Genomic DNA, 16,520 nt, shown 5'->3' with positions numbered 1-16,520 from the left:
CTACAGTCCTCTTACACAATCCAATGTGTTCTATGTAACCATAACGTTTGTTACAGTTAATCTTGTGATACATTGTTTTTCTACCTCGCAGGGAAGTCTAGCAGATTTTATTATTCATAAAATTGAAAAGTACCTCTAGTTGGGCAGCTGTCCACTTCAGTGTCTTTTTAAAATTTATTTTTTATTTTTTATTTTTTTTTAAAGATTTTATTTATTTGACAGAGAGAGAGATCACAAGTAGGCAGAGAGGCAGGCAGAGAGGGGGGGAAGCAGGCTCCCCACCGAGCTGAGAGCTGGATGTGGGACTCGATCCCAGGACCCTGAGATCATGACCTGAGCTGAAGCCAGAGGCTTTAACCCACTGAGCCACCCAAGCGCCCTTTTGCTGTCTTTTCCTTCACATTGGGGGATGAATGTGGTCCCTTGCTTGTTATTTTTTTTTTAAATATATTATTTATTTATTTGCAAGAGAGAGTACAAATCCAAGGGAGAGGGAGAGAGAAAATCTGAAGCAGACCCTGCCCTGAACACAGAGCCTGACACAGGGCTCGAACTCACAACCATGAGAGCATGACCTGAGCTGAAACCAAGTGTCATCTGCTTCACCAGCTGACCCACCCAGGCACCCTGGACTCTCGCTCATGATTAATCACAGTGGCGGAAGTAGGGTGTGTGGACCAGAGCTGATAGTGCGGCTCAAGGCCACGTCTGTTTCAACGAGTCTCTGAACTTTCTGTCTCTCTTGACTCTTCCCCTTCTAGGTCGCGGTTGTGAATTAACTCTGACTTCATCTTTCCAGGGGTCAGTCTGCCATTCAAGGCACAGTCACATCTTCCAAGGACATAGACGTGGAAAAAGAGCAAATAAGAGTGTTGAAAGGAAGAACTAGTGAAGACCTTCTCGTGCTATACAACCTTAGTAAAAGCTACGGAAGCTTCTTCAAGAGGACCACTGCTGTGCGAGATATTAGTTTGGGCATACGGAGAGGAGAGGTAAGGACCTTCTGTTTGTGATCCTCTCTGTTACGAACCCGTGTATCTCTAACTGTGCACCTGCTTGTGGTAGGCTCACAGTGTCTGCGATTAGAGCCAAGAGCTTTCAGATTTCTGACATTTCTGCAAAAATCACTAGACACAGAATCTGAGTAGAGAGTCTATAGACTCCTCCCCTGGGGAAAACTTTGCTGACTGATGGATGGGGGTTTATCGTTTCATAGTTTTAAATATTTCATGCGTTTGAAGAGTTTTAGTCATTGCTTGGGCCATGGGATGACATTTTATTGAGGGAAATATTTTATCAATCCAATTAATTTAGGGAACCTCTTCTAACTCTTACTTGGACATCCACACTTTTTAACTGGCAAGTTAAGCCCATCTAGTAAAACGCTCCCTGGGGAGGAAAAGAGTACTGACACCAAAGCCAGAGTTTAGAATTTTTTTTTTTTTTTTTTTTTTTTTTGTGGATATAGCATCAATTCTTATAGAAGTGTTTAATCAAAACTGATGGAAGCCATGCAAATTGTTCCTGATTTGTGCTTAATTGCCTCAAGAGAAATCAACTCTGAAAGTGATTACCGTTAATTAACCGTGAAAAATAAGAGGTTCCTTGCATTCCTGTTGTGCCCAGCTCCTGAGAACCTCGAGGCAGGTTACCGGCTTATGGGATGGGCAGGCATGCTGCCCTGTGGCAGAGAGCAGGTGTTTCAGAGAGGAGAATTCCGAGGGCAAGAGAAGCTTGGGGACCAATCCAAGTTGATCCAGGAGTATCCTCATGTGCTGTCTGTCCTGTGGTTTGTGGTTGACGAGGACAGTATGCTAAGGAGGGTGTTTTGGTAGCTACTATTGGCCACTCAGCCCAAAGACTAACTCTGCAACCTTCGGCATCATACTGAACTATTTGTTTTACTTCCACTTCAAAAATCATTTTTTTTAGTTTTGCTGCTACCTGTTGGGGTACTTTTAAGCTGAAGAGTAAGAGGAAACCTTGGAATGCTTCATAAAGGAGATGCTCCAGGGATCTGAAATGGAAGGCCGTGATCACGTAGCATGTTAGGTACCCCCATGGTGCTGCCCCAAATCACGTGGGCGGTACTCCTTTGGAGCCGTCTGTCCAGAAATGGCAGCTGGGTCCATGCGTGAGATGGTGGGAGGGATCCCGTTGAGTTTGGGGGGAGCATGGCTATGAAAGCAGGTGGGAGTTCAAGGAAGCACCTTTCATCCAGAGGTCCCAAATAGGGCCCTGTGGTTTCTAGGCAGGGCCGGTGCCAGGAAAGCCAGAATAGGCACTTTCCTGAGATTCAAGGGGCAGGGAAGTCACCTGAGGTCAGTAGACAGAAAGCCAGCTGAGGCCACCAGAAAACAGAGGTCTTGAAGGAAATTTTAAGAACCACACAGACTCAGGCTCTGCCACAGAACCTGTAGCTATGGATGTACTGAGAGATAAAGCCTAGGTCTAGAAAAGATGGCAAGAAAGCCATTTGTCCCATCAGATATAGGACAACATTGACCCACCCCCCCCACCCCCTGCCCAATGCCGTCTTGATGCCGATGTCAGAGTTTAGAACTGACAGTTCTCTTCTTAACTCATGTCAGGAGCAGCCTAGAGTCTGACTTGGGGGTGGGGAGAAGGGGAGGGAGAGCAGGGAGGATATTTTAATGTACTTTATTTATGTTTTGAAGATTTTATTTGCTTATTTATTGGAGAGAGCGAGAGAGCAAATGTGGCGGGGGAGGCAGAGAGAGAGAGAAAATTGTAAGCAGACCCCACACTGAGCATGGAGTCCGATTCAGGGCTCGATCTCACAACCCGAGATCAGGACCTGAGCCAAAACCAAGATTCAGATGTTTAACTGACTGAGCCCCTAACCACGCCCCCGGATGTACTTTAATTTATGCAGCAGCATCAAGGGGATAATGAGTACAATGAAGTGAGTTTCAAAAACTCGTCCTCCACACAGGGACACAGTCAGGACCTTGTTGGAACGGCCCCTCAGCAGACGGTTAATCTCAGCACTATCCTGGGGGTGGGGACTCACCCGTCACCCTCTGCAGTACTCCTTACACAGATTCACTCTTCCTGGGCGATTGTCGATACGGTCACCTTGCTCAGACCCCACGGTCTTCTGCAGAGTGCTTTGCACAGTCGTGTGCATTTAAAGGTCTTTGAGTAGCAGAAGCCGGAAAAGTTGGCTCCGAGCCGTCTGGAAGTCAAGGCTGTCTGTGGTGACTTAGCTGTTCCTCATCTGCGTCTTCTCTCCATGTAGTGCTTTGGGCTCCTGGGGCCCAACGGGGCCGGGAAGAGCACCACATTCAAGATGCTGAACGGGGACGCTCCTCCGACCTCAGGACGTGCCGTTGCCAGGACTCCCACAGGGTAAATGCAGATGCGGTCATTCTTGCTGCCTGGGGACAGCCCTCGTCCCCTCAGTCCTGTGCCCGGAGTCTGAGACACACTTCCCTCAAGATTTACCCTCCAGTTAGCTGCCAGGAGCCTCTCCTCAGATAGAGAGGAACTTCCGGGGCCAATGAGATAAGCTGCCCACATCTGGCCACGGGGTCAAGGACATGTCTGCAGAAAGCAGGCAGGGCTGACCTCTTTGGTGGCCCCCCATGGGCTTGAGGTGTCTGGCTGCTGATGTGGGTGAGCGGGAAATGGCCAGAGGGTGGCCCTTCTTGCTTCACTGACAGATCCAGCTTCAAACACCCCCACCTATGGGACAGTGGCCCCAGGGGGCGACATCGATTCTCTCGTTCACCACCCAGACCCCTCTTTCAGGTGGTTGACAGCTTTGGGTCAGAGTGAGTAGCCACATGAGAACCCAGATGGTGGCATCTGGAGGAGCAGGGGTAACACGTATTTTCCTTGCTGCAAAGACCATGCAAGATGCTGGGTGTCATCATGCCACAGGCTGCCCGAGGCCACTGGGTCCCGTGGGGGCTCTATGGGCAACCCCACAGAGACAGTTTTACCTCCAAGCATCCTCTGATCCCTTCTGAACAGCACTGTGACTTGGGGATCGTCCCCAGGGGTGTGGGCACCATCAGGTGTGATCATCCAGTCGGATAAAAGGCCCACTTCTCTGTCTCTGCCTGGTCTGGACCATTAGAGGTTCTCGTCTCTCCTAAGAAGGAGGCTCCTGGTTCTAACCCTCTCTGGAGGCAGGATGGGCTGCTTGCTTCTTGCTCTGAACTTGCCCGAGGAGCCAACTTGCCCTGATCGCACTAAAATCTCCACTTGCAAGCTTAGGGCTCTTTCCGGACGAGCCCTCCATGTGCCGTCACATGCGTCCCAATACAAACGTTTTCATGGCCCCATCTCCGCACACTTTTTCCTTTCCATACCAATTACAAGGCCCCTGGTATATATCTTTCTTTTCTACTGCAGCAAATTGATTGCTAATTGACAATGATGATAATGGATTTCACACGTCTGTTGCTCAACTTATATAAGGAAAACCACATCCTTGGTTGGTCCTTCTATAAGCAGCTCCTGTCTGAGCACCCTGGTTGATTTCACAGCCTGTCTGCTGGGGTCGCAGAGTCTCTCCTAAGCATGCTTGGAAATCATGCACCTGAGATTTGTATATACGGGTTCAAATAGAATAATTGAAAAAAAGGTGTTCAAAAATATGAAAATCACCCATGAATTGGCTAATTCTTTGCATCGACAAATACTTTCTGTCCTATGATGTGCCTGGCACTGGGAGGTTTTCTTGGACTCCTAAAGCTCAGTGTTAACGTTTACATGTCTCCTGCTAGTGTAATTTAGACATGCATTCATCTCTGTGTGTATGTATCTATTTTTGGGGAAAGAGTTTATTTATTTGAGAGAGAGAGAGTGCAAGCAGAGGGAGCAGCAGAGAGAGAAGCAGACTCTCCACTGAGCAAGGAGCCTGACGCAGAACTCGATCCCAGAACCCCAGGCTCATGACATGAGCCGAAGGCTGATGCTTAACCGACTGAGCCATGCAGGCGCCCCTATATCTAATTTTATCTAATATCTCTATGGGAGGTATGGGTGGTTAAATGTATTTCTGTGGAGAGATTCACATGTTAAAATCAGACAAGCATATAAAGATCATTATTTGGTATTCTTCCTTTACCTTATTCCATAAGCATCTCCCAATCCCCTTCAATAATACTTATTGTTTTTATTTTTTACAGATCGGGTGGGCATGAAATCTCATTGTTAAATTAGTTTGCACTTCCTTGATTATTCATGAACGCGAGTGTTTTTCCCACAGTTATTTGTTTGGTAGGTTTCTTTCCTGCCAATTGCCTGTCATGCCCTTTGCCCTTTTCTGTATAAGGTTGTCTGTCTTTTTGTTACGCATTAATGTAAGAGTTTTTCATCCATTCAACCAGAAACTAATCTTTTTTTAATTTTCATTTTTATTATTTTTAAAATTTTTATTTTTAAAATTTCATTTGCATCCAAGTTAGTTAACATGCAGTGTAGTATTGGTTTCAGGAGTAGAATTTAGGGATTCATCGCTTACATGCAACACCCCGTGCTCATCCCAACAGGTGCCTCCTTAACGCCCACCCCCAGGTCTCCCCTCCCTCCAGCAACCCTCAGTTTGTTCTCTGTGCTTAAGAGTGTCTTATGGGCTGCCTCCCTCTGTTTTCATCTTAGTTTAGTTTTCCTCCCCTTCGCCTATGTTCAGTGTTTTGTCTCTTAACTTCCCCATATGAGTGAAATGATATTTGACTTTCTCTGATTTGTTTCACTTCACATATTACCACCTAGTTCTATCCTTGTCATTGCAAGTGGCAAGATTTCATTCTTTTTGATGGCTGAGCCACATTTCACTGTGTGTGTGTGTGTGTGTGTGTGTGTACATCACACATCTACACCTTGTGCATATACACACACCCCATCTTTATCCATTCATCACTTGATAGGCATAGTTTGGCTGTTGTGGACATTGCTGCTGTAAACATTAGGGTGCCTGTGCCCCTTCAGATCAGTATTTCTGTATCCTTTGGGTAAATACCTCGTAGTGCAATTGCTGGATGGTAGGGTAGCTCTGTTTGAAACTTTTTAAGGAGCATCCTGACTGTTTTCCGGAGTGGCTGCACCAGCTGGCATGCCCACCAACTGGAAACTAGTCTTTTGCATGTTTTAGGGATTATTTCTTTGGTACCTTGAATTTTAACTTTGTTTTCTAAGTTTGTATGTGTAGATGTTTGCAGTTTTGACGAAGCCAATTTAATCGTTCTTTTTTTTCCTTTGTATTTCTTATTTGAATCTTAAGAAATTCTTCTCTTTCTGAGGTCAAAAACCTTAACATTGTCTTTAATTAATAGGGAGTTTATAGTTAGAGACACTGTGTGGTAGAAATAGAATTTGATGTTTTTTAAAATATGTGTTTATTTGTTTTGTTATTTTTAGAGAGAGTGAGAGAGAGAGTGGGGGGTGGGGAGGAGCAGAAGGAGAGAGAGAATCCCAAGCAGACTCCATGCTATGCCCAGCACTGAGCCCCCCGTGGGGCTCAATCCCACAACCCTGAGATCAGGACCGGAGCTGAAATCAGGAGTCTAAGTTCCGCTGACGGACACACCCAGACGCCCCTTGATGTTTTTTTCTGTTCTGAGTTCTCGTTGCTTAATGCCACTTCCTCACCAAGGTGTCTTTGTGTCCATCAAAAAGTGCTTCTGTAATAGCAAGTCCTCGGACAGGCTGGGCTCTCGGCCCTGGTTTCTTTTGCTTCATGTTTCCTTCCAGGTGGCTACATTGCCTGCCTGTCTCCCGGGTTCTTGATTTTCAGTATTGTTTGAACTCTTCTGGACCTTTATAATATATTATTTTTTGGATACTTTTACCACTCTCTATAAAAATGTCACAATATTTACATCTTGCTTGGGATTGCAACACATTTTTATACTATAATTTGAGGAAATTGAGGTCTTGATGAAATTCTTTTTGCTTTTTCCATGACTGTGGTATGTATGTACATTTATTTGGGTCATTTAAAAAATAGCATTTATATATATTTTAAAATATTTTATGTATTTATTTGTTTGAATTTATTTGGGGGGGGAGCATGAGTGGGGAGGGGCAGAGGAGGAGGGAGAAGCAGGCTTCCTACTGAGCAGGGAGCCTGATGTGGGGCTCAATCCCAGGACCCTGAGATCATGACCTGAGCCGAAGGCAGATGCTTCACCAACTGAGACATCTAGGTGTCCCTAAAAAATATCATTTAATTACATTTTGGACTTTTCTTTATAAATTCCTTGCATATCTCTTTTAGATTTATCCATCCAGATGAATTTGTCTCCCATCAGGAAGCATTTAATCTCGTTTGTTTGTTTTAATTTTTTCTTCGATTTTCTCATGGCTTGGGACTCGGCTAGCTGACGTCACAAGGGAATGTGTTTGTGTGTTTGGCGTTTGCTCTCTCTTTTCCTGTGTGACACCTTCTGTCAGCTGGGTGGTTCCTTCTCGTGATTCTCTGACTCTCCCATGCAGAGCCAGGTCTTGTGTTGAAGACGTTAGGGTCCCAGCTTGCAGCCATAGGGAAACTATCCCATTTTTAGTCACGGCACGGCTTCGCCCGGGTGCTGACCTGCTGAGTGGCCTGGAGGATGAGCAGCCTTCTTGTACCCCAAGTTCCCAGCCGGCTTCTCTCGGCCTCTTTCAGGAGGGGTGGGGCTGTGCTGTAGACCCAGTTACCATGCTGGACCTGCTTCTGGTCCCTCGTCATCACACAGAGGTGTGTTCAGTCCCCGTTACGTCCCCATTATGAGTGTGTTCAGCCTTGCAGGGTCCAGACCTCCAGATGCTTTATGTAACTCAGAGCCAAAGCCCAGCAGGCAGTGGCTTGAGATCCTGGTCTCCCTTCCTCCTTTTTTCTGATGCCCGGAGATGTTCAAGTGTGTTTTTCTTTTCTAGACACTAATTACACAACATGAACAAAGCAAATAAAATCTAGTCATCACTTTCTGCATGTACAGAAAGACATGTAAAGCATTGTGCCCACAATTTCCACTGAGATTTTAATTGATTTTACGTTGCATTTATAGATTAATTTGGAAAACACTGAGATTTTTATTCTGTCTTCTCTTCTGCGAACCTTGCACTATCCAAGAACTCTCAAAGTACTCTGAAATGGTAGTATATCTATTGTTCACTTGAGTAGTAGTAGTTCTGTTTTACTAAATGTGGTGGTTTGAAACCCATGTGCATATTATGTGTCTTGTTAGTATTATTCTGCAATTTTATTTAAAGTTCTTCAAGGCAAATATTAAATTTATCATTTTAACACTCATACAGATGAACCTGTTGTAGTTCTTTTTCTTTTGACATATTTATGTCATTAAGGAAAGATTTTGGATTACTGAGCTCTTCCTATCTTTGTGCAGTAAACTCAATTTTGTCACAGATGTACATCTCCTTTTGTTTACTGAAACAAAAGTAGTTGTTGAAAACTTTCATTTTCTAACCCTCCTGTTAAATTATTCTCATTTTTAATCTTTGTTTTAATTTTGACTATACTTTCTGAAAGACCTATTTACTTAATTTAAAAATTTTAACTACTTCAGTGCACCCGGGTGACTCAGTCAGTTAAGCACCTTCCTTGGGCTCAGGTCATGATCTCAGGGTCCTGGGATTGAGCCCTGCATCAGGCTCCTTGCTCAGTGGGGAGTCACCTTGGGACCCTTTCTCCTTTTCCCTCAGCCCCCTGCCCTTCCACTCTCTCTCTCTTTCTCAAGCCCTCTCAAATAAATAAATAAATAAATAAAAATTGGGGGGACATAATAAAAAATAAATATATACAGTAATTTTAGACTTGCCAAAAAAATAAAAATTTTTAAGTACTTTTAATTTCTAACTGATTCTAACTTCTTGATTTGAGTGATTTTTAAAGTCTTCTTCCCCTAAATAAATTACCAAATCATTAAGTGTACAAACATACTTTGTACAGCTCTTCCTTGATCCTGAAAATGTAAAAAGTAGTATTATTACTGTCACTGTCTTTTAAATGACATATATAATTCTGAGTTAATATTTCAGAAAGTTTGATGGAAGAGCATTTCTGATATTCAAAACCTTGTGTTTCTTGGTTTAATATTTAAAAAAATTTCATTTCAAGAACCTTTCCATTATACACACACACACACACACACACACACACACAGAGTAAGTTATAAATAGAAAAGAAGTTATAAATAGAAATATTACAAATAGAAGTTACTTATAATATATATTATAACTTATAATATATAAATAAGTCATAAATAGAAAAGAAGATCTCAGTGAATTTTTACAAAGCAGATACACTTTTATAGTCTGTATGTAGCTCAGAAAGAGAACAAGACTGATACCCTTTAAACCCTTCCGATCCTAGGCTAACACCTAACCTGATTTTTTTTTTTTTTGAGAGGGAGGGAAAGTGGGGGAGGTACAGAAGGAGAGAGAGAGACCCAAGCAGATCCCCCTCTGAGTGCGGAGCCTGATGTGGGGCTTGATCTTACAACCCTGAAATCGTGACCTGAGCGGAAACCAAGAGTCAGACGCTCGACCGACTGAGCCACCCAGACGTCCCTGTCTGTGTTGGCTCTTTACTGTTGTAATTGTTGCGTCTGTGGGCAAAGATACAATTATGCTTTGATTGGTCTGCGTTAGTTGATAAAACATCAATATTTCGAACTATCCTGTTCAACAGCAGGCAGCAGAACTGATAGGCTGGGGAGTGTTTGAGTTACGCGTGATCCTGTTGAAGACTCTGGAAGGGAATTGCGCGTATGGAAAGGAAGCTGTCTCAGGTTACTATGCTGTTGATTTTCCCTGCAACTGTAGAAGGAAGAAGGTGTGTTTTTGTTGCTTCAGTAGCGTGAGTATGTGCAGGTGTGTGTGCATGGTGTGTTTCCGTAACTTCTCTACCAGTGCAGATGGACAAAAGAATCTGAATTTCCAAAGCCAACAACAAAAAGTATGGTCTATTTTCCTCATCCCTGGAAGACTGACTCCTGTTCATAATCCCATCCCATCATTTGTAAACTAATTGGAAAATGAAATTCAAATAGCTGTTCTTGAAAGAAAGAATACATTTACATCTCCTTAATGGCCTGCAAGTCCCTTATTATGCTACATATCTGCGTAATTAGTTTAATTATAACTAAATCACACTTGCATTAATTATATTTTTAACCTTGATTATTTGTAATGTTAATTGCACATTGGTATTCAAGGAATTAAATGGGTAATTAGAACACAATGGAATCCTTAACTACATAGAGAGCCACTATGTATCTTCCTGCCCATGAAGCTCATAACTTACCCACAGCTAACTGGAACACAGCGACACTGTCGTTCATTATTTTGAGGTCCCCTTTGTGTGTTTTCTGAGGTTCTATTATCAGGAACAGAGCTGTTTTCTTTTCTTGTTTAATTTATTAATATCTATGAATGCGTGTCCTCCAATTTGAGAATAGGTCTAGAATTTCATAACTGACCATTATAATTTGGTTTAAATTATCTTGAGCTCCTGGTCCAAGGCCAGTAGTCACAGATGGAAAGACCCCAGGCCAACGATCAGCTTATGCATGTTGGAACTGGACTGCATTTGGTCAGAACATAGGCTTCCTAGTTTGTCACAGTCCCCAGCCCTCCCTATTGCCTCATTTGTGACACCATTGGATGTGTAGGTGGATTGTTTGTGGCCTCTCTAGACAGAATAAATGCTAATCACAGTAATTACAAAGTGCTGTGACTCTAGTGTTCACCAAGCATCACACTACACGAGGGTCTTGGCGTTTGTGATCTCATCTGATGGTTGTGACAGCCTGGGGAGGGGGACCTCATCCTGACCGACCTAACCCCAGGTGCAGAAGTCGGGACTTCTGGAAAGGGGCAGAGAATTTGAATCCAAGTTTTCAACATAGAAGTTGCCAGATCGCTTGCTGTTGGAATTCAGGCCAGTGATTGTCACCAGAGTAGCCAGAGGACTCGGGCACAGCCTCAGAGCCAACCAATGCTGGCCTGGCCCTTCCTGGAAGCAGATCAGACTCTGGAAGTTTCCAGAGGGATAAGTTGCACAGCCTCACAATGGGGCAGTCACTCCTCAGTCCTGGCTGCGAGGGACGGACAGTCTCCTTGAGGCTCGGGTGTGGTTCTGTTAGCTCTTGGACCGGCCAGCCCTTCGCACTCTGTGTGTCACACGAGTTTATCAATGTCGAGTTGCTAGCAGCCTTGTGTCTATCAGGCTGTGCCAGCTTTGTGCTGGTCCTGCTGACTGATGATTACCCACAGGTAGATATCTACAGGGTGATAGGAAACTGAGCAAACTCCAAACCCTGTTAGCTTGTTTCCTTTCAGTTCACCTCTCTTACCTGCTCTTGATCTGTTTTTTTAAAAGATTTTTCTATTTATCTTAGAGAGCATGAGCAGGGGGAGGGGCAGAGGGAGAGGGAGACGAGCCAACTCCCCAGGACCCTGGGGTGAGCTGAAACCAACAGTTGGATGCTTAACTGAATGAGTGCACCCAGGTGCCCCTGCCTATTCTTGATCCTGCTTCTTACTTCCCGTAATCGGTAAGAATTTCACTCTGATCCCAGCAACATGATTGTGTATATATAATACACACACACACACACACACACAGACATATATATATATATGATATATACACATATATGTGTGTGTGTGTATACGTGTATGTATAAAGTATTTCTTTCAAAAAGAGCTTTTATATGGCAAAATTTTAGCTTTCTCCGACTATATACACTCACATTATAGTATTTATCTGAATTTGTATTGGTCATATATGTGTGTGTGTATATAGATGTGTATATGTGTATTGTTATATATTATAATACATATATACATATACCTACAGTACATATATAATACATATAAATAATTATATGTCATCTTTTTGGTGAAACACCAACACTTTAATTTGCACTTTAGAAAGCAAACAGGCTGCCCACAAGGAATGGTCAGAGATCTCGAAGTATAGCTCCTTGATTCATCTGTGTAAATCATTTTCCTGGCCACTGTAGGGAACTTTTAACTTCCCTTTCAGAAACTTCACAACTTCACGTATTTCAAGATGCTTCTAACTTAGTAATGATGTTACTAAATTTCCCTGAGGCCATTATGTAATATTTCTCATAGAAAACCACGATGCTTCTCAAGCAGAACTATTAAGAAGATACTCATACCTGGACATTTTGTAGGAAAACTGCAGAATCCAAACATACAGATAAGATCTTAAGGGAATAAGAGAGAAAAAGACCATAAAGAAGTAAAATTAGGCTTGTGTGTGTTCAAAACAGCAGCCACTAACCATGTGTGGCTTTGAAACTTCATAATTTTTTTTTTTAATTTATCTGAGGGTGAGGTGCAGAGGGAGAGGGAATTCCAAGCAGACTCCGTGCTGAGCCTGGAACCTGACACGGGGCTCGGTCCCAGGACCCTGCGATCCTGACTTGAGCTGTAATCAAGAGTCAGACGCTGAGCTGACTGAGCCCCCCCGGGTACCTCTAAGCTTCCACTTAAATACATTCACTTATAAATCCAAGTCAGTGGCACGAGCAGGGGAGTATATGAGTTTAACAGTGTCTGTTTCAGTCAGATACAGAACACTTCCAAGGTTGCAGGTGGTTCCCTTGAGCTTGTGCTGAATTAAACCAAAGACCACCTTCTCAGCAGCAAGAATATAAACAGAAAGGACAGAACGGCAGCGTGCAGGAAGGAGCTGGAAGAAAGCCTCGGCAGGTGGTCAGTAGCTGTCCCTGAGTGGGGATTATGGATGATTTTTATTTGTTCCTTGTTCGCTCCTTTCCTTTCCATATCTTGTATTATGATCATGTGTTAAATTGTCAGGCAATTAAATAATAAATACTAGAAAAACTCTTTTAAGGCACAGGCATTCTCGGGGCACCTGGGTGGTTCAGTTGGTTGATTGTCTGCCTTCGGCTCAGGTCATGATCTCAGGGTCCTGGGATCAAGCCCTGCATTGGGCTTCCTGCTCAGCGGGGAGTCTGCTTCTCCCTCTCCCTTTGCCCCTCCCCCTGCTTGTGCTCACTCTTTCTCTCTCTCTCAAATAAATAAAATTTTTAAAAAGACAGGCGTTCTTGTCACACGTCAGATCAACATTTTTGGGTCTGTTACATTTTAATGCATGTAATTGGGGCAGACCTTTCTTCTCTGCCCTCCCCCGTTGGCTTCCTTCCGTCTTGAGTGATGCTATCAGAATTCTCAGGAGCAACAACTATTAGGCACTAACATACCATCACATTGCCAGTGTTCTGGGTATCACACTTAGGAACTTGTACACACATTACTGTGCTTCATTTAAACACCGTAATACCAATATTACAAAAAAGGCATAGGACTCATTATTGCTTATAAAAGCCTGATTTTTCTTTAGACTAACTTGAGTCCCAGATCAGAGTCATTTAAACCATAACCTCACCAACTAGGAATTACTTGAAAATTCGTTTCTCTCCCATTTTAAATTAAATGGTGATTTACAATACCGATGTCAGCTTGGAAAAACAATGAAGGGAAAACGTCTATAATCTGACACGAAGTGATTTTTATTCTTATAGTCCCAGTTTTGAAAAAAAAAGTTCTATCATCTATCCATATCTATCATCTATCATGTGCATATGCATTATATATGTATCTATCAATAATTTATATGTACCCATCTGTCATGTATGTGTTATGCATGTGTGTACCTATCATGTCTCTCATGTATCTGTCATGCCTCCATCATCTCTGACTTACCTGTCCTGCACACGGACATACACACACTACATAAAGACACATTGCTGCTACAATCCTATTAACAGTTCACTTGTTTCATCCAGCTTTCCAGTTTTCCCATCATATCAGGGGTGTTTATCATTCGTGTTCCGCACTTTCCATACCGATGCCCTCCTACTATTTCACTGGATTTCTACATCTGCACGTACTGAGCCATTTCTCTATCATACAATTATATTCTTTTTTTTAAACTCTAATCTCATTATTATTTTTAAAGATTTATCTATTTATTTATTTGAGAGAGAGAGAGAGAGAGAAAGGGAGGAGGGGCAGAGGGAGAGAGAGAATCTTAATCAGGCTCCATGCCCAGCTCAGAGCCCAATGCAGGGCTCGATCTCATGACCCTGAGATCATGATCTGAGCTGAAATGGAGTCAGACACTTAACAGACTGAGCCACGCAGGCACCACAACACAATTGTATTCTTGAATTTTCCTTTCTCGGAGCAAAGTGTCTCTTGGATCCAACCTTCCTATTCTGTAAGAGACAGTGGTGTCTGTTGTGTGGAGAACCTAGACATGGCAGAGGGCACAGACCAGCCATCAACACGGACGTCATTGGGGCAGGCCAGATTGTCACTGTTCACTGATGGTTTCCAGGAGATATGTGGTGCCTTCTGCCTCAGGCTTCCCAGGGGAGGGGGATACCCTGAGTTCAGAGTGTAAAAGCTTAGTTCTGTACACATTACCTGTCCGCATTTACTGCATGTCTGCTAACATGTTACCTTAGATGGGTCCATGCTATTCGGGGTGTCATTCTGACACCCCGGCCAACAGAGCTGTTGCACCACTAGAGCTGAGCGTTTCATTCATTCATCTGTGCATTCATCCATTGATTCATTTGTTTTTGAGAGAGAGAGTTTGAGGAGGGAGGGAGGGGCAGAGGGAGAAGAGGGAAAGAATCCTAAGCAGGCTCCATGCTCGGCTCAGCACAGAGCCCCATGCAGGGCTCAGTCCTACAACCTTGGGATCATGATCTGAGCTGAAACCAAGTGTCGGACGCTTACCTGACTGAGCCACCCAGGCTCCCGCCCCCCGTCATTTCCTTTGTTAATGAAAAATTCCTTCAGTATGTGGAGAACTGCTGACCTCTCACATGTAGTGTGGGGCGTAATTTATTATTTCTGCACCGGGGCTGTATCCTACGCTAACGCACATCTTTCTGTGTTTCTATACTGACCTACCACTGGAATTAAATCATCTTGGGTTATCTGTTTGTTTCATTACAAAGTGATATTAGAAAAACTCTGAAAACCCCCGGCAGAGAACGTCCCTCAGCATTTTGTTCATTAAAGGATAATGTTCACTGAAGACGAATATCGGGGCTATTGCTTCCTTTCGTAGACATTTAAACACAAAAGCTAGGTTGGGGTCTTCATCAATTTACAATCCTTTTTCCCTGAGGTTATTCTAACATGGGACCCTATTTTCTTTAATGAATAAGATAGGCCGCTGGGGGTCAGGCCTGGTAGGAATACCAACTTGATACATTTGATTTCCTTTGTCCAAAGATTGTCAGAAGCAATCTCAAACTTAGAGGTTATCTATCGAGCTGTGTGAAAGTTTTAACATGAGATTTTAATATTAAACTCTGTTTGTAGGAGTGCCTGGGTGGCTCAATGGGTTAAGCCACTGCCTTCGGCTCAGGTCATGGTCTCAGGGTCCTGGGGTCGAGCCCTGCTTTGGGCTTTCTGCTCAGCGGGGAGCCTGCTTCCCCCACTCTCTCTGCCCGGTGCTCTGCCTACTTGTGATCTCTCTCTCTATGTCAAATTAAAAAAAAAAATCAGTTTGTATATTTTCTAAGTTCATTAGCTCTCCATAAAAGTCCCCTGTATACAGCGTTCTCCTGTGGGTGCCCTCCCTGCATGGGAGCCAAGCCTTCCTCAGCATCGCATACAATTTCGGATGCCCATCATGTTCTCTGTGTTGCTTTTTTGACCCTCTGTCCATATTCCCCATGTACCTCTTATATCTGGTGAGCTCCAGCTGTCCATCAGAGTCAAGCACAAACAAGTCTACGGCCACCCATTGGGAAGATAGAATTATTCTCCCTCCGTCCCAAGCAACAATTGACCGTATCGCCATTAACATATCCTGTCCCATTGTGTCTCAGTTTTCATCGGTAAGTGGGTTGGATCATGAGCTCCCTCAACAGGTACCTAGTAGCTCCTCAATAAATGCTCAACCCCCTTCCTCTTAAGGTAAAGAGCTGAAGGTCAGGCCGGTGGCACCCTTGCCTTGGCCACAGAGTGTGGGGCCAGTGGTGACTTTCTTCTCAGTCCCAGCACTCACCCCTTCCTCCTTCTCTTTAACATCTGTGGGTGGAAGTAAAAGGAAAGTGCCAGATGTGGTGGGGCTGACGGTCTGACTCACTCAGGTATGGCTTTGACAGGATGACGCTACGACTGGTTGAGAGTGGTCATTGCCCTAGCGTAACTATGGCCGAACAACCCTAGACTGTGTGGACGTCAGTATTTATTGCTTACGCTGGATGGAAGGACTTGGTTTCTCACAGGAATGATACTTCTAAATATGGCTGATATCTGCACTTGAATTTCCCATATCACTTAGGAGTACACATGGAAAAATCTGTGGGGGGGGTGTGTGTGTGTAGGTTTAAACCCAGGGAATGGACTTATTCTAGCCTTTAGAAGATGAGGTAAAAACGTCTTACTGACCCATGTTTAGGAAAGAAAACAATATGGAGGCATGATATTCTTTCTGAAACGACATGCAGCCAGCA

General features: G+C 43.7%; 1 protein-coding gene across 1 annotated transcript in view; it reads left to right on the top strand.

Annotated features, from left to right (window-relative positions):
* Nucleotides 1-16,520, top strand: part of ABCA13 (ATP binding cassette subfamily A member 13) — a 298,434-nt gene that overhangs the window by 234,672 nt on the left and 47,242 nt on the right. Inside the window, exons 52-53 of the mRNA XM_032874934.1 lie at nucleotides 800-992; nucleotides 3,263-3,372. Coding sequence (XP_032730825.1) covers nucleotides 800-992; nucleotides 3,263-3,372 — 303 coding nt within the window. The remainder of the gene's footprint in view (nucleotides 1-799; nucleotides 993-3,262; nucleotides 3,373-16,520) is intronic.

This window comes from Lontra canadensis, unplaced genomic scaffold (assembly GCF_010015895.1).
Source record: "Lontra canadensis isolate GAN:19392208 unplaced genomic scaffold, GSC_riverotter_1.0 scaffold54, whole genome shotgun sequence".
Taxonomy (NCBI): domain Eukaryota; kingdom Metazoa; phylum Chordata; class Mammalia; order Carnivora; family Mustelidae; genus Lontra; species Lontra canadensis.
This window is presented reverse-complemented; position numbering and strand designations above follow the sequence as displayed.